This window comes from Pinus tabuliformis, chromosome 6 (genome assembly GCF_031772625.1).
Source record: "Pinus tabuliformis cultivar Carrire ecotype Pingquan chromosome 6, CPIR1, whole genome shotgun sequence".
Classification (NCBI taxonomy): domain Eukaryota; kingdom Viridiplantae; phylum Streptophyta; class Pinopsida; order Pinales; family Pinaceae; genus Pinus; species Pinus tabuliformis.
Window position 1 is genome coordinate 1,785,905,820 of NC_142292.1, and position 19,622 is coordinate 1,785,925,441.

At 35.2% G+C, this 19,622-nt stretch overlaps 1 protein-coding gene and 1 pseudogene across 1 annotated transcript; both read left to right on the top strand.

The window, feature by feature from the left end:
* Window positions 1-13,945: 13,945 nt before the first annotated feature.
* LOC149266153 (ABC transporter C family member 10-like) lies at window positions 13,946-16,705 on the top strand. The gene is made up of 8 exons (XM_089407311.1): window positions 13,946-13,990; window positions 14,118-14,282; window positions 14,386-14,680; window positions 14,788-15,002; window positions 15,099-15,401; window positions 15,500-15,563; window positions 15,680-15,919; window positions 16,069-16,705. The coding sequence occupies exons 1-8, from the start codon at window positions 13,946-13,948 to the stop codon at window positions 16,197-16,199; spliced, it is 1,458 nt and encodes a 485-aa protein (XP_089263437.1). The 3' UTR covers window positions 16,200-16,705.
* LOC149266154 (uncharacterized) lies at window positions 16,293-18,531 on the top strand (annotated as a pseudogene).
* Window positions 18,532-19,622: the final 1,091 nt, after the last annotated feature.

Sequence of the window (19,622 nt, forward strand, 5' to 3'; positions counted from 1 at the left end):
GTCCAGAAGCGCGTTACACAAAAATACATTGCACTGAAAACCACTTCTAATTATTTCTTCGCACTATGTCCCTCGGTTTTGTGCATATGACTGATAATTCGAGTTGTATTCAAATATATTTGCATCCACATTCAAATATATTTAGTATTATATATTATATATTCAGCTTACATAATATGTCCCTCGGTTTTGTGCAAATGACTGATAATTCAAATATATTTGCATCCACATTCAAATATATTCAGTATTATATATTTTGTATTCTGCTTACATATTTTTTTTGTTTGTTATTTTTAGAGTAAATTTATTTATATTTTATCTATTTTACAAATCAAAAAATTATAGTTTTATGATATAAATTTACAAAAAAGACACTAAATTAATTTTAGGATTAAAACATACAATTTAAATAAAAGCCCATCACTGTCTCATGAAAAAAATCATATCGCCAAATTACAAAGGGAAAAAAAAAAAAAAAACAAAATGTTTCTGCGTCCATCTTCTATCTATCAAAACATCAATTACCTACCAATGTGGAAAGGTCAAACACACAATTCATGTTTTTACTCAGACAAACCCTGACATCTTGTAGATGAGGGTTGGTGTGGGCCTCTTAAGCAACGAAAAGACTGTCCCACAAAGTGAAAGTTCCACCAAATGTATTGTAATGATGTACTCAACGACAATGGACATCTCATCTTTTTGGGTTTCCTGTGAACTAATGTACTTGATGATGTTCAATGAAACCAGCCACTCAAATCAATAGAAATTACAAGTATATCAAGGTAAAATCGTTTATTAATCTCACCTATCAGGTAAGAAAAAAGCAGCATTTTATCTATACTATACTTTGTCAACCTCATGAAATAGAGCCCTAATCTAAACGCTCACTGAGACGTTTAAGTTTCTTTCGGATAATCTAAACGCTCACTGAGACGTATCAGTTTCTTCGGATTATCGATTTATAGTTTTTGATACCTTACTTGATTTGAAATATCTGGCATCGCGATAATTTTAGAGATCCCCGAATCCCCATGGGGTAGTTAGCAGTTGCACAAAATTTCAAATGTTCTGGGATGGAGTCAGTGTTTCGGATTTCTAGAAAATTGAAACAAAAATTCACAGGAAATGCGGGGCGTTTGAACTAAACTTAGGGTAGACCCTGAAATAGACCGAATAGTAAAATCTGCACTGTAACCAAGGGATGGATTGGTGAGAGCTTACTGGCCACAAGTTAGGGGTCCAACAGCGGATTATGGGAATTTGATTGATTCATTTCGGCAAAAAACCATGAAAAGATTGGACTACTGAAACGACTATACCCCATCGCCTTTAGAAGAAAGCATTCATAAAGCCGTAGAGGCAATGTAGGTTTCAAAGTTCTTTCAGAAGGCCCACATCACCTCCACCAGGAATTCCTTTTCAATGACAAATCATAGATGGTGTCCAATAGATGTTAGGACTTTTCCCCACACAAGGCGCTTTTAAAGGTACAAACATCAGTCGCCCTGTTCATTCAAGTCGGATTCATGTCTGCTTCTCAGTGCCAAATAAATAAACTGATCAGTGCTTGAGCAGTGGAAATGGGCTTTCCATGTTCCTTTACCACTAATATTTGTTGTCGAGTGAGTTGTAGTTTCTTTCTATATTTGAAGGTGCATTTTAGCTAATATAGACCCTGTTTACCTAAAAGATTGGGTTTCAAATGGATTTTATAAAGTGACTACACAAATATGAATCAGTCTATACAAAACTTGCTTCAATGGATCCTAAATTTGTTTAACTTCAGCCTAATGCACTACCCATTTCTGGATATCCATCCCCAGTTAACTTAATATCATCCCCATCTTTCTATATCCATCCTTGGCATAGTCTAATAATCTAATTGATGTCTCAATCAAAGTTTTATGTTTAATCAGTCTATAAAATATAATTATCAGGTTTCTGGCAGTCTACCAATTTATAAAGTTCCATACTTGGTCCCATTCATACCCAACTCTGAATTTCCATCCCCAGTTTGTAATATGACTATCTCAGAATGCAAGCATATACCCATCTATGATTTCCATTCTTAATCAGGGTTGGATACCTATGTATGAATATCTATCTTTTGCCTAATACCATTCCCATCCGTGAGTATCCATCCTTGGCTTAATCGAATTCCTATCCATGGCCTAGTGCCCCACCCATCTGTTGCCAATTGTCATAATAGCATGGGTGGATGCTACAGATGGGTTTATAAGCTTCTGTTTTCTGTGATTATTTTCTGTGCTTTGCATATGGTATTTTTATCAGTGATTCTACATTGGCATTGTTCTGCTGGCCCGGTCTCACTATTTGTGAAGGTGGTGTGCTGGAATCTGAAGTTAGGGTGGAATATTGCAGACATGTATGTTAGTTTCTTTCATATCTAAATGGAAACCTTTTTCTTGCAGTTCTCTCTGTGTACGAGGCCTTCCTTTTATTGAGGCCCAAACCTGGGCTATGATCTATGCGGAGTCCAAATTTAGGCAGTTCACTATTATTTTACTGTAATTTCTGCTCCTGGTTTCAAGAATTATAGGATGAAGAGGGCATGGTGGCAAGGATGAGTTTGTTGATAGGCTCGATGACTTTTTAGTACGCAAATGGACTAATTACAAATGCATGGTCGATGATTAATGAAGTGTCAAGAAGTGAGTTAAATAGTGTAAAACTCTACAAATTCTTTTTAAATCTAGTAAGAACTTTGTTGGAATTTATAGTTCCATTTGATTGATGGGAATTTTAATTACAGAGCATTGCTTTTAGGAGTTTAGATTTATTTTAAGATGAAAATGATATTTGAAAGAAAAAAAAGTAGATCAAGGCAGAAAATTATCTCACTGCAAAACATAAACAGAATAGAGGAGCAGTACAAAACTAAGCTAAAGTCATCATCAAGGAATTCTATTAAGCATTTATCAAGATGGTGCCTATATTTCTTAAGAGGTTGGTACCTCATCCTGATTGGTGCCAGAAAATCATTTTAGGAGGTTGGTCCTTCTTTTGGTTGGTGCCAGAAAATCTTTGTGTGCTTCATGTCAGAATTATATGGCTTCTACATAAGTGCAATCAAAGAGATCCCAGTCTCTTTATGCTATCCAATTTCAATGCCCCTGCTTCCATAGATTTTCATTAATCTAAGTTGGCTCCGAGAACATATCATGTTTTAACTTATTGCACTAATTAAGCATTTAAAGTTCTATATCACATGGCATGCCAGGAGCACATCCAAACTCCTTAACTCTCTCTGCATTCCACAGTTGCTACTCTTAAGATCTTTTACAAAATCAAGTGTGGATTCTGCCTGAGGAAGGAAATTACCTTGGTCACAAAAGACAATATTAGGTTTCTTTTTTTCCAAAATCAAGTGTGGATTCACCAACAGGACATTGGTTTGCTGGTGAGGTTGACAGAACATTAGACCATCTCCCATTGTTTCATTCTAAATGTGGTCCACCCCACCATAATGACACGTCAAAATGTGCTGAAGAAGGGTGCAAGCTGCAGAAGAATTTGGTGGAATCATTACTCCTCAAACCTGCCCCCCAAGTGAAACTGAATGTGCTTTGCGGTGCAGCTAGGAAGCTTAGTGCATGTTAACATGTGGGTTTTACCTGATAGGGAATTCCACAGTTGCAGGGTTAGTCTAATCTTTGATGACAGATTTACTGTCCTTCTGCAGAAGGACAGAAGTCATACCAACCAACTGTTGAGCAAAAGATACCAACAATAAAAATTAGCATTTTCCAAAACTTTTAACGCCACTTATAACACAATTTCGGGTTGTTTCTAATGGACCATTGGTGAGTTAAGCCATCTGCCAGGGTTCCGTTCTGGTTGTGCCCTGCCCCATTCAAATGGCACGTCAAAAAGGAAGGATGTGGACATGTCAAAAAGGATGGGGTTACGTTCGTGCAAAATAGAAACCTAACAGGCCTGTGTCGTAAGCCAAAGAAAGTCCGTATTATGCAGTTCAACCATCGACACCAGAGCATATTTTCCGAAGCCAGGGAGCGATTGTTATCGCTGATCAGAATAAAATGAAAGGAATTGTTTATTCCATCACTTGTAATCTTCAGCACACAATTTAACAGTTTTCCAAGTGCAGTAAAATACAGTAATATTACTAAACTTCGCCACAAAGGGATTTTCAATGCGTGATATAAAGAGTAAAACCCGAGTTCCAGCCTCTCTAACAACACCCGGAATAGAAACCAGTACCTCAATAACACTCAAGGTTTCTCCTAACATCTGCAGTATTTACAGAAGAATGTGCAATGCAAACAAACCCGCCGGTGATTCAGGATAATTATAATAACTCCAACCCCAGTTATCATAATATGGTCGAAATCGATAAGGAAAATAAAAGGGGAAAACATATGAAATTCATGACACCAGTAGTAACACATAAATTACTGGAATTCGAACGCGCGATCTTCCGCCGCCTGCACGACGTACTGTCTGTGTCTTCACACCCTACCAACAACAAGATTGACAGCAAAACCAGAGGTCGAGTCCAGGCAGAGCCCTAGTTGGCAGTGCGAGCCAAGCACATATCAGCTGCGAAGCTGGCGGTGCATCCGTCCCGCTTCTGCTTTCTCATTAACCGTTCAGTTTCGCTTCCTCATTAACCGTTCAGTTGAACAGTTTTGGATCAACGATCACAGTTCATTCAATCGTCTAACACCACAAATCGACGGTCAACAAAATAACACAGTGGCGGCTGGGGCAATTCATTTCAAATGGGAACGCCTTACGGCGTAAAAATTTGATATAAATACCCGCAGTTTTTCTCTCTAGTGCTTGTTTCCCGTCACTTATCATATATCATAGCTGACATTTTTGATAGAAGGTTCTTGGGATTTTGCACGGATTTTGTTGATTTTTCAACATTTCGATGTTGATGTTTTAGTATTTCGGGAAAGATTGATTGTTGATTTGTATGGAAAAAGGTTTTGAAATTAATTTTAGTACTTTGGGAAAGATTTATTGTTGATTTGTATGGAAAAGGTTTTTGAAATTAATTTATTAACCGTTTTCGGAATTAATATTTTAGTATTTTAATGTTATAATATTAATGTGTTTTTTTAAATATAAATATCTATTTTTTTGAATAAATATAATTTTAAATTTTAAATTTTAGTTTTACAAAATTAAAATATTAAATATTATTTTAATGAGTAAAAGATGAAAAAAAATTAATAACATTGTAATTAGATAAGATTATATTAGAAAATTTATGTTTAATAATTTTATTTTTTGGGCTAAAATTTGTTGCATTGGTTGTTTTACCCTGTTAATATTAAGGGGTTAATACCTTATTATTTAATATGTAGTTAAATGTGTAAATATAAAGATACATTTTCAAGTTAATATTATTCATATTTTTTAATGTTAAAATTTATGTTTTCCAACCTACTATGATAATATCAATATATACAATTGAACATTCCCATGTTAAAATCTAGCTAAATAATGGTGTTAATATATTGATGTAATTTATACTTGAGATTGTAAGGATTGTTTTGATTTATTAAACCCTTTTAAGTTAATATTTTACTATTCTAAGATTATGATGTTAATGAAGTTGTTTAGTTATAATTTATCGGTTAAAATTTTAGTTTTTCAATTTTTTTTTATGTTATTATACATATTTTAATATGTGAAGAATGATTTGTTAACATTCATAGGTTAAATTATCCGTCTTGTCAATGTTATGTTAATATTTATACTTACATATGTGGAAAATAACTTTTTAATAATATTAATGACTTTTTTAGCACATTGCTTCTCATGTTTTGTTGGAGAGAGTATTATGTACCTTTAGGGCCACATTTTAGCACTCCCATTGAAGTTTGTAGCATTGCTAATATCTATTGTGATATATATCTATATCATATCATGACCAATCCTAATGATGTTCCTATGGTATATTGTGTGGGAAGCCATGTCTTATTCTATCAATACCATGGGTATGTATACCTCGGGGCTACTTCTTATATATATTTGACTATGAATTTTGTATGACTTTTAAGTTCTATGTGCTTCATTGCCTCCATGTACCTGGATCACTAAAATTATTATAATTTGGTTTGGCCATCGAATTCTCTTCTGTCCTCATATATTAGGTGCCATCTGATATAGCTCAAAATGTCACCGCCAAGGTCTATCATAGCTCAAAATGACACCCCTTTGGGTATACTATGGAATCATCTCAAAATAAGGGTTGCAATGCAAGAGAAAATCCATGGAAACCCTCTAAAAAAATTTTCCTCTCCAATGCCCCTAAAACACCAATAGGGAGAGTTGCAATTTACTAGTTGGCCTACCAAGGACAATTTCAATATTTTATTTAATTAACAAAAGAGAGTTGGAGTAGCTAGGTCCAACAAAGAAAATGGATAAGGATGGAAATGGTAAAAAGTGATTATATATAGAATATAATGATGATAGGATCATATTAAGGATGGAAAACAAAGTGTCAACACACATTTTATAACTGCTCAAAGACATCTGTATAAGTAATGGTCTCCATGGAGTAAGGAGAGTAAAGTTAGATGTTTTAAGAACCCATTTCTCTTTGTGATAATTTACAGAACATATTGAGCTTGATTGTGAGATATGGTGAGAGGATGAGCCAAGGGAATGGACCGTGAAGGGAGTAACATTCTAACTTCTATTAGTATAGTAAAAGGATCATGTTTTTCCCACCAATAACATATTTTTTCTATTTTATTGATAATGTATGTTTATATATATATATATATATATATATATATATATATTATATTATTTTTTATTTTCTATTGATTATAGGTGTATGGAGTGAATGGGACAAGATCTACAAGAGCTTCATCACTAAATACACCAACCATCCACCTTCCATGATAAGGTGTACTCCCCTTCCTTTGTCTATTTACTTTTATTTTGCATACATATGTCATTTTATTTCTATGTTAAGTAGATATCACACACACTATCTACCATATGCTTGGGGAAGGCCCGTGGGTCAAAAGTACTCTGTTATCAAAGAGTAAATTCCATATAAACATCATTCTTCATAGATTTACCTTATGTTCATCACAGATATCTCCCCTCTACCTCTCCTATTGATTATTGATGCATAGTTTCCACTTAAGCAATGTTTGGAATGCTAGAATATCATAATGGATTAGTTTCATAATTCTTCCAAATTAAATAGCAATGATTTTTATGCTCCCTAGACAATCATAGCTTTTTTGTTTGGTTCCATAACTAGTCAATAATTCTTTGTTAGGTTATCATTAACTTTACTCATAGGTAGTCCGTTGATTCATCGTGATCCCCTTCAAACCTTTGGAAAAAATATAATTCATACTCAAGAATGATTCAGCAGAATTGTAGCACCAAAACATCATCTAGTTCATCGCAACATGAATTCAACAATGTTCTTATAAAAATGGTGTTGTATTAGGGGTGTTACAATATATACATTATAGTAACATGTTACAAAAATAAAGATTAAGTAAATTCCAAACTCCTCTATTAACTCCAACTTAGGACTATTCATTACGATTTGGTTCTTGGGCATAGTGTTGTTATTGATGTTAAAGGTATGATGTATTGGATGTAAAAGGATATATGGTTCCTTGGAATGTCATTGATATTGTTTTGGCTTAGCACTGATGTAAAAGGAAGTACAATGTCTTGGATGTTAAAGGAAGTATGATGCTTTGGAATCTCATTGATCGTTTGTTGACATATTAGTGATGTCAAAGGAAATATGATTTCCTAAATATTATTAAGCATTTTTCGAAGTTATGACAACCAAACGAATATGTATAAAGTATTTTTATATATTACTCTTCGACATATTTCCAATATTATAATGTCCTTGGTCAAAATCCTCTCGGATAAGAAGAAAAGATAGCTTGAACATGATACCCTGGAAATTATGATAACCAGAAGATTACTCAACATTTGTGACGGTTACGTCTATAAATATTTTTTGCAAATAATTTTGTTGGATAGTTCTCTCTATGACCTGTTCATTGATATATGGTACTTGATCAAACACCCACTAGTTAAGGAGGAACATTTATTTGAAGTCAAACATGTTTCTAATTCAGAAAAAGAGGTCAAAGCTAAATTCACTAACTAGTGTGCATATCTGCCAATGGATCTATCTAGTTTGGGTGGCTAATAATGATGACCAGACAATTTGGTTGGGTTATGTTGTGGTTCCACATGGGAGTTGTGTGGACACAACACCCATACCACATACCTTACCAAAAATGGATTAGGGAAATATATATTATAAACCATTGTTAACAAATATATATGGTGGGTCCAACAGTTGATGTGGCAAGTCTGACATCATTGGGAGTCCAAAAATTTGGCATAATATACATTGATACATCATAATATATGTTTGACATAGCAGATTTGATGCCATGTTTGACTTGGTGTACCTGACGTAATGTATTTTTTGACTTGATAGGACCAACGTCTAACCTGACTGAGTGTCATACACACATGTCATCTACACAATATGAAATATAATTGAGACACATCGCATGGATGATGTAATAGAATGGCTGACGAGTCATCTTGATGATGTGGACATGTGGCATGTCAAGGAAATGATTTTGAGTTGCCAACAAGGCTAATTTTGGGTTACACATGGCACCATCCAAAGGTGCCACATGGTATAATGACATCAAACTGAAGTCAATAATCGATTGGCCATGGACACATAGGGCTAGTTCATATGGCATAGTCACATGAGACTTTCCAGATCTGAATCACATTTTGGTCAGCTCCTTTGGGAGCTGATGGCATGGGATTTCCGCATAAGCGCCCCTACCTCATATATATATATATATGGCATGAATAAACATATTCATTCATTTAACACAGGTGTGAAAACATATGTTTGTCTCTGCATTTTGGTAATGGTTTTATAATTATGTGGCCTCACGATTGAGCTTGAGTTCTGTTGTCATGGTTTGTGGTTTGATAATGCATACATATATACATATTGTAAGGCCCTAGCTATGTGAATATATATGAGTTGGTGTCACTCTTATTTTGTTATGTAATGAACATAGGTTCGAATCTGTCTAGAAGGTATGTTTCATGGTCTGTGGTTTGATAGCACATGTATACATACATACATACATACATACATATATAACAGGGCTTGGTTATGTGATCATAGTGCATAACCGAGTTCGTTTTGGGCCTACATTGTTTTGTGGTGGTCATAGGTTCGAGTTTGGTTGGCAGGCATGGTTTCATAACACACTCACAGACACACATATATTTTTCAAGTCTAGGATATGTTAACGCAGTGCATATTCAAGTTTTTGTTAGACCTATTTGGGTCTGTAGTGGTCACTAGTTCAAGTATGCGGTTAAAATATTTTTGGTGCTTGGAACTAGTGCACAAAGAAGGGCATTTTATCAAGCTTGAGTTGTGCATTCTATTGAATGAGTGGGGTACATTTTTTCAAGTGCACACAAAAAGGTGCATTTTATAAGATGCAATCAATAGGGTGCATTTTTTCAAGTACATACGAAAATTTCCATTCTATAAAATTTTATCAAAAAGGTAGGTCTTGTTGATTTATTAGGGCCATTTTGTTGAAAAGCTTGTTTTTATAATGTTTTGGCGGTCATTTCGAGGCCCAAATTGATTTTTGAAGAAGGAAAAATAGAAAGAACCTTTTTTTCAATTGAAATGGGGACATGAAAAGTATGAAAACAAATTCTTAATGAAAAGGTGTTATATTTATTTTTTGGTTGTAAAAATGTCCTTGGGCTTATGAACATGTTTAGTCTTGGTGATCAAAAGGAGACATGGAGAAGCTGCTAGTAATTAATGATTGAACAATAGGTTGAAGTTGTGTTGATATTATTAGATTTTTCATGGACATTTATTGCGTTTTGATCTTGTCCATCCATTTTAGAAGATTGTGAAAAGTGTTAAGCTATGTTTTATTGAAGGATATTGGTGGTCCACTTAAGTTGGAGCCTACAACAAGTAGGTGATTTTGGATTTTGATCAACCTAGAGGCTATAACAGGTAGGTTCTTGTAGATTTTATAGTTCATGCCTAAATAAAGTTGGTGCCTACTAAAAGGTGGTGCTTGCATATCTTTGGGGGTTGGTTCCTTCAAACTTACTATGGGGGTTGGAACCTCCACTAGGTCGGTGCCTATAAATTGAGTTTTAGGGTAAGTGGAAGAAAATTGACATTGGGGGTTGGTCCTTCTAGTAGGTTGGCTCATACAAATTGATTTAATCAAATATTGAATAAGATAGACTAATTTAGAATGATTTATTAAAATATTTTGATTTACCCATATTTCCGCGGACAAACTTTTTGGCCATTTTTGTCCAAGTCCACCTCGATAGGGAGAGAGTGGAAAGAAATCCATCATTTAAAATTTATTGTTACAACTAAAATCCTCTGTAACTGCAAAATTATGTATCCCCTCCTCTAGATTTGCAATCTACATATCATATGAAACATGTAAAGTGTAAATATATTTATAAAGATTTTAATGAATGGAAATACAAAAATATATATACTTACATTTGAATCTACAATGCTTTTTGTCTGTTTGCTTTTGGAATTAGAGAGTGTTGTGTCCCATGAGCTTGAAATTTAGTTTAAGTCACAAGAATTAGAGAAAATAGATAAAAAAATATTTAAACATGTAACTATAACATCTCTAGTTTGTTACTATTTCATAGACATATATATTTTATCACATACCTTCCATACACAATTTATCACATACCTATTCCTCTTAATGAGTGTGATGATTCAGGTGTCCTCCTACATTGCTATATCTCTTAAAATGTAGGTACTTTGGTTTCATATCTTTCTCTTGAGTTAACATTTTGAAACCAATAAAATACATTTTGTTCGTCAATTTCTTCATACCATTTTAGAATAGCTACAATGCTCTCTATTTATTTGACTTTGGGTTTATGAATTCGAACAAGATGGTGGCTATCTCTCCGCTCTGGATTTGGATCTGTATCCGCGTTAGTTGCCAAAGTATTTTCATGGGTAAGAACATAATGGAAATCTTGCCCGCACCTCAATTTTGGGATAAACAGAGGGACGGAGTCACTCACTATTCATATGGTGAGGGTGCGTTAGCACACTCGACTGTCAAGGCCGCCATCGCCCTGCTTTTGTAATTATACTATGGTATTTCCCTCTATTGAGTGGTTGGCATCATGTAATCTCATAGATCATATTGCTCCCTGCACACGCATATCAAAATCACATAAAATATAAGTTTAAGACAACAACATTCGAAAACAAATTCAACTATATCTTGAGAATTGATCTAAAAGAATGATGTATATAGTGTACATATAAATACATAAAGTAACTGTTGATTCATTTTCTGGGTCTTCTTGGACTCTAATAACTAATCACCAAACCAAATATTTGAACTTGTAGCAGACCATCAATTCCATCAGTTGGCCTCTTGTCTGAAACATGGTGAGAAGATGAAGTACTCTTTATCATTGAAAGGCTGGTCAATACTCTGACACATATCCTGTGGTATGACTTGTAAAAATTCTTGGTTGTCTTGAACCAATGCCAAGAAGCAATCCATCCAAAATTTCATTTCTTTCTTGCAGTACTCTTATTTCTCGAACATATATTTAAATGGTGATTACTCTTTCCATAATGCTCATATGGGTGAAGATCAAAATATTTATCTTTCATATGTCCAACTCTGTCAAAATTTTGGCATTGATAATTTTTTTTCTAGAACAACACCATCCATAAATCGAGCACTACGAAATTGTATAGGTTTAGGAAAATGAAGAATATGAAAAGATACATCCAAGACATCCTTGTTATATCTCAAACGAGTTGTGTTTTTATTGTGTACAATTTCTTCCCACATTCTTATGAAGGTTTTGGGAACATAAGCCTCAGATTTGTATGCAAACGAATCTTGCATACCCTTTCGTAAACATGAATTTCTGTTGCATCCAAATTTTCTCATGAACTGGCTTAATTACTCTTCAACTTTTGTTTGGAATTAGGACTATCTCGTTGTACTTGAGAGTCAATCAAGAGTTCAACTGTCTCCAGTGAATCATGTAAACATACTCTAATATCAACAAAACTTAATTTGCTAATATTTATAGTTTCATAAACAATATAAATAATGATATTGTTTAATATTCCTAATACATTTTTAATTTGAACCATTTTAGTCAATCTCGGGTGTCATGTTCAACCAAAAATGCACCTGTTTTACAAAGTAACATGAAAAACAAAAATTCTTCACATAAAAACTAGTGACATGCTCGGATAAAGTGGAATTACTGTAACCAAAATGTCCTCTTCTTTCCGTCGAACGAGTAGTGAGTACCACAAACTCCAAATTTAACTTCCCTTTTGTTGTGTAAAAATAAAGTTACCAATCACAAGGATATGACCTCATGATCTTTAATATACGAAATGAACTATTCCAACTGCTATTCCTTTTATTTTCTTTATTCGATACTCATAAGTTGTATAATTTAAACTATAGCAAAACAAAATCAAAGCTCAAGAAAAATAAAAACCCAATGTCAACTTCTTGGCTATCGTGGCATTTTGTTGGTGAAAAAATCAAGGCCACTGACATTCAAACCTTCACCGTTGTTTAGGATGGAGAACAAATTGCGTTCATTTTATTATGCCTCTTATCTCTTTAGAGCAGGCTTGGAAATCTAAGGAGAACCTAGATATATTCTTCCAAAGATTGATCTCAAAGCACAAAGTCGAAAACTTCAAAATTATACCTACAATGAGGCATTTAAAATGGCTCAGTCAAAAAAGAGGAGAAGATAAAAATATAACAGAAAATTGTTCCGAGATTCGAACCTTCCACCTTAAAGAGGTATTTTTCCAAAAGCATCAAATTCTCCAAAGTCCATACAACACCATAAGATGAATATACTATAGTAGGCACGCATTATGGTAAAAACGCACTGTGAGAAACAATAGAAGGCGTTGACTTCTCAAGAAAGGTAAACTTGAGTATATGATTGAATTCAAAACTTGCAATGACATTTTGTCTTGATTAAGGGCCTGTACGACATACATTTACTGTCATTTCTCTGCATATTAACCACATAAGTCAAGAATCATATACATATTTCATTGCAAAACCCCAGGTAAAATGATACAAATTACTAATTTTCACAGTCTTCGTATTTCATAATTTTGTGCTATTCTTGTGACATATATTTCATGTGCACACACTAGAAAATTATATATTCATCCAAAAAGGAGTTGTCATTAACTAACTTTTACATCAATGTACTTTGTCAAATTGATAATCTAAAGTTCTTAAGGGAACTTCGTTACCCAACTTCTTATGATTGCACCTTCTGAAGCAACATAATTTCTGAGAGATCCAAAAAGTCAAACCGCAAATTAATATGGGGAAAATAGTAGATGGGTGACAACTACTAGTTTGGAATCATGCTATTTCACACTATTTATGCTCCGAAGCATATATTTAGGCCAATAGGTCTTCCTATGCATCAACAATTGTCAACACTTTTGACCTGAACCGTTTGATCAAGTTTGACAGTTTCAACCGTTGATTTGAAGTTGACTGCTTTTTCCAAATATTTGAGTTGCCTTTTTTTCACCTCCAGTTCTGCTGTGCATTGAAACTGGCCCTTTGAGTTGCATTACTGTTTTTTCCAATTCTTTTGTCACTCTCGAAGATATGCATTACTGTTTTTTCCAATTCTTTTGTCACTCTCCAAGATATTTTCACTGCTTTTTCTTTGACAGTTGTTGTTGTTGTTCTCTTTTGGCAGCTTTTTGGCAAGCACTAAGCTTCATCTACCAAGCCTCATCTACCATCACCTTTGATGGGAAACTTAGAACATTGACCTGATGGCATTCTTTGATGCAACTCCATTGGGAAGAGTTCTCAGCAGAGTAAGTTGTTTACGTAATTACGATAGGCTTCATTCTTTACGTAATTAAGTCTTTGACAAAAAGTGAAATTTAACATACATGAGGGTAGAAAGCTACTGACATTTATCTTGTCGACCTCCTTTTCCAGGTTTCTTCAGATTTCAGCATTCTTGACGTAGACATTCCTTTCAGCTTTGTCATGTGCATGTCATCTACCATGATTGCTTACAGCAGTCTTGGAGTTGTGGCTGTTGTGACATGGCAAGTTTTGTTTGCAGCCATTCCATTGATTTATTTGGCCTTTCGACTCCAGGTAAACCGCTAATTCACACAAGTTTCTTGAGAAGACTCTTTACTTGACTGCCAATATTGTGAGAGAAATTATAACTGATTTTTTGTTTGTTCATTTTAATCAGAAATACTATTTTTCTTCTGCTAAAAAATTGATGAGACTGAATGGTACAACGAAATCACCTATTGCAAATCATTTTGGCGAGTCCATAGCAGGAACAATGACCATTAGGGCTTTCAGGGTTGAGGATCAGTTCTTCAAGAAGAACTTAGACCTTATTGACAAAAATTCGAGCCCCTTTTTCTACGGTTTCTCAGCAAATGAATGGTTGATCCAGCGTCTAGAGATGTTAAATGCAACTGTTATTTGCTCCTCTGCTCTTGCTATGGTTCTACTCCCAAAGGGCAGCTTCAATCCTGGTATGAAGTTGAACAATGAAACTAAATGTCAACTGTGTGAGATTTCTGCTGTTACTGGACACTTTTATATATAAGTTAATCATGCCTAACAAATTGAACTGGTGCAGGTTTCGTTGGGATGGCCCTATCTTATGGTCTATCATTGAACATATCGTTGGTTAAAAGTATTCAAAACCAATGTACACTTGCAAACTACATTGTTTCTGTAGAACGCATCAAACAGTATATGCACATTCCTAGTGAGGCACCAGCCGTTATAGAAGATCACAGACCACCAGATAATTGGCCTTCGCATGGGAAGGTGGAGTTACATGACTTGAAGGTATCTGAGTTGTGTTTTCTAAAAAGATGACTGTTCAAATTATAAATTTGAATGGTTAATGATGTTTTCAATCAAATATATTTGATACGTGTGCAGATTAGATATAGATCCAACAGTCCCCTTGTTTTACGGCGCATTACATGTGCATTTGAAGGAGGGCAAAAGATTGGGATTGTTGGCCGAACGGGAAGTGGGAAAACCACTCTCATTAGTGCTATTTTTCGATTAGTTGAACCTGCAGGGGTAGAATCCATAGATGGTTTGGATATTACCTCTATTGGGCTTCATGATTTGCGGTCACGCCTTGGGATTATTCCTCAAGAGCCAACTCTTTTTCATGGAACTATTCGCTTCAACCTAGATCCATTATCTGAGCACTCAGAGTTAACAATTTGGGAAGTATGTAAATTCTATTCAACATAATCTCTAACTGAGTTTATCATATGTAGAATGAAAAAATAAATAATGCCATGAATTTATTTTCTGCTTTGATTAAGGTTCTGAACAAGTGTCAACTTGGAGACATTGTAAGAGGGAAGGTGGATGGCTTAGATGCACCAGGTTATTTTTGTAGTAAATATATATTTTTGAATGCAATAAAATTCTTTGACATGGCCATGAATTTGGCTGTTAGATTTGGAAGTTTTTTGTGGCTCTAAAAGATCAATAAAATGCAGTGGGGAGTGATGGAGAGAATTGGAGTGTTGGGCAAAGACAATTGTTTTGTTTGGGACGTGCATTGCTAAGGAAAAGTCGAATCCTTGTTCTAGATGAAGCAACAACATCAATAGACGATGCTACATATGCCATTCTCCAAACAATAATTAGAAAGGAATTTGCAGGTTGCACTGTAATTACTGTTGCACACAGGATACCTACTGTTATAGACAGTGACATGGTTGTTGCCATCAGTGATGGTAAGGCCCTATCATTCTATCTTATCTTTGTGTTGTATGCATGGATTGGTTTCATCTGAATTTGTTGTAATCGAGGAAATGGACGGTACTGAAAGTAGATCTATTCACCTGTATCTAATTTGAACTATTATGATCTTGAATTCATGCAGGTGAGATGGTGGAGTGTGATCATCCATTGAAACTGATGGAGAGAGAAGGATCGTTATTCAGGAGGCTGGTGACAGAGTATTGGTCCCACACATCAAATGCTCTTCTTCATGCAACAACCAATAATGAATAACCTTTCGATCTCTCTTCCTAGACCATAAGATCTTCGCTCGATGCTTTAATCCTTAGATGATGGGCTAATTGTACCATTAGTGACCTTACGTTGATGGTCGCTAAATTGATGTATTTTCTTGTCAGATAAGATCTCATTGTAAAGCCATTTATTTACAATTGGCTCATCCTTATTGTAACCTGCATTTTTTATGCACGAGCATCATATTAGATATTTTTTCCTCCACTTAGAGCAGAAGTCCTCTTCTCTTTGTGATATTTTGATTTAGGGAATCTGGTTAGTTAGGAAGTTATGCGAGGGTGTCCTTAAGGGACAGATGTAGCAAATTTGTTAGGATTAGGTGGAAATAGCTTCTAGAAATAGGGACAGATGTAATTAGGGGAGACGGCCAAGATAATGGAAATTAGGGCAAATAGAGAGGTAGGAGGGCTTCTAAGTTTGTAGAAATTATGTGTATGTTTGTCTGTGTTAATGCAATTGCTGGCTTGAATGTAGCTCGTATTATCAACGAACCCACAGTTGCAGCAATAGCTTATGGCTTGGACAAGAAGGGTGGAGAGAAAAATATTGTTGTTTCTGATCTTGGCGGTGGCACGTTTGATTTCAGTGTTCTGACTATTGACAACAGAGTTTTTGAGGTTTTGGCTACAAACGGTGATACCCATTTTGGAGGTAATCTGTCTGAACTCTGTCTGGCAGTTTTACATTACGAATTTGAATTTGAATATGTGCACAGTGGTTATCATTGACTTTTTTGGTTGGCTTTCGAGCTTTGAACTTACCGGGATGTACACTAATATGCAGGTGAGGACTTTGACCAAAGGATAATGGAATATTTCATCAAATTGATCAAGAAAAAGCACGGAAAGGATATTAGTAAGGATAGCAGAAATAAAATAAGACATTCAATGTGTTCCTTGTAATATAGATATAAACAAAACATCTAAAGAAAAGTAATTGCACGATGATCCAGTCCAAGAAAACAAGGTTTTCCACAAACCAATTAACTCTTCTAGAAATATTCAACAATTCCAATTTAATAATTCTATCGGCCTCTCTTTGTACCTTTTGGGACAATTGCTAGTTTTAGGCCGATAGGCCTTCCTATGCATCAACAATCGTCAACACTTTTACCCAGCTCCATTCGATCAGGTGAGACACTTTCAACCGCTGATTTGAAGTGTGACTGCTTTTTCCAAATATCAGTTGAGTTGCCTTCTTTTCACAAGATATTTTTACTGCTTTTTGCTTTTAGTTTGTTTTAAACTTTATTTGTAGTCTAACTTATTTTAATTTAGTTTTATATTTTGTATATAATTTTTATTTTTATTTAGTTTTATATTTTGTATATAATTTATTTATGTTTTAATTTTAGAATTGTTTATTGGCTATAATATGTCTAAATGTCTAACTTATTTTAATTTAGTTTTATATTTTGCATATAATCTTTATTTTAATTTAGTTTTATATTTTGTATATAATTAGGCCGATAGGCCTTCCTATGCATCAACAATCGTCAACACTTTTACCCTGCTCCGTTCGATCAGGTGAGACACTTTCAACCGTTGATTTGAAGTGTGACTGCTTTTTCCAAATATCGGTTGAGTTGCCTTCTTTTCACAAGATATTTTTACTGCTTTTTCCCATTCTTTTATGTCACTCTTGGCCTCAGAGTTAATCGTTTCTTTGGTCTGCCAGTTGTTGTTGCTGTGCACGTCAGCACCTCCGTCTAGCCCTGCTCCCTCGTCGTCGTGAAATTCGTGGAACACTGCCTCCTCACCCCAACCCCGAACCCCAATCCCGTATACACCCAAATATTCCAATTCAAGAACAAACGCGGAATCGAACTCAGGATTGGCTACGGCATTACCGGAATGGGCCTAGCCCTGCTCGGCCTCAACGTGGTCTTGACCGACATCGCACCTGTTCTACTCGCCCTCAAACGCAACGTGAAGAAAGACATGGCGATGACCTCCCTCGCCTCGGCCGGAAAACAGGGATCCGACGTTGGAAGAGTGAAGATTCTAAGCTCTATTGGAACAACGAGAAGCAAATTCAGGTACTGAAGCCTCCATTTGCTTTCATTGTTGTCACGGATGTTGTTTATTTGGAGAATACTATGGAGCCTTTGATTTCCACCATGAATGCCCTTTCTGGAGCGAATATTGTAATTCTATTAGGTTATCAGATACGATCTCCAGAAGCCCATCAGATTTTTTGGTAGATTTGTCCTAATTATTTCACTGTGGAGAAAGTACCCCATGAGGATTTGCATCCGGAGTATGCATATGAAGAAACTGATGTGTATATTCTTAGGAAAAAAATGACCTAATTATGGGTAAAACAAGGTTTTCCAGGGTTTAGGGGTGGGGCACAAATTGTATATGGGTTATAAAGTAGAGGGCGCATAAAGTACCTGGCCCTATTATGCAAAAAATCTGATCAGATTTCCACTCGGGGAAATCTTAGGCAGATCCTATTTCCGGAACTGGGTTGTCCAATTTTGTTCTGCCGCAGGACAACGTTGCAGCTTTTGAAGTCGACATTCTTCGTTATGTGTGTGAGCATGAAGCCTCCCGGGCGAAAGGCGGCCAAAGAAGGCCAGAAAAAGGGTCACTATCATCTCCTTAACTGGTCATCGTCTTTATTTTCTTGATTTTCCAGATGGCAATGATTGGTTTGCGCAGTCAAGACTGTGGAACACTAGCGTTTATATTTGCTACTTCTTTGCTTTTGAATGGGGATAATGCTCTGGCATTGCAGGGCTTGGTTTTGTTTTTTGTGGTTCTGTTATGGCTCATGAATGGATGTGTTTATGGATTGAAATTTAAGGAAAATATGGGTTTACTGTAGCATATGAATGGGATTCATCCAAGCATTGAAATTTCAGAAGTTCGGTTTATTGTGCATATAAAATGGAATGTGTTCATGCTTTTGAAATTTTACTCAGAGAAAAGAAAAGATGGATGTGGTGTTGCATATAAATGAGATGTATTCTTCATATATGCTTGGCCATCTATAAAGGTTTCTTGATTTTGGGTAATTAACTTAACCTCTTGATTTTGGGTAATTAACTTACTCTAAATATGAAATAAGACATTCAATGTGTTCCTTAAAAGTAATTGCACAATGATCCAGTCCAAGAAAACAAGGTTTTCCACAAACCAATTAACTCTTCTAGAAAAATTCAACAATTCCAATTTAATAATCCTATTGGCCTCTCTTTGTACCTTTTGGGAAAATTGCTAGTTATACATCCAATATATGTCCAAAAACGTTAACAGGACCTTAATTGACGAATGATAAACAAAACATCGGTGTTATCTTTGGCTGGATATGGAAGATCGGGTTATTATAAAAATAGAGCTTACTCGATGGGCTGTAAACTATTTCCTTGTTTATAGTCTTCGACGACTAGTTGCT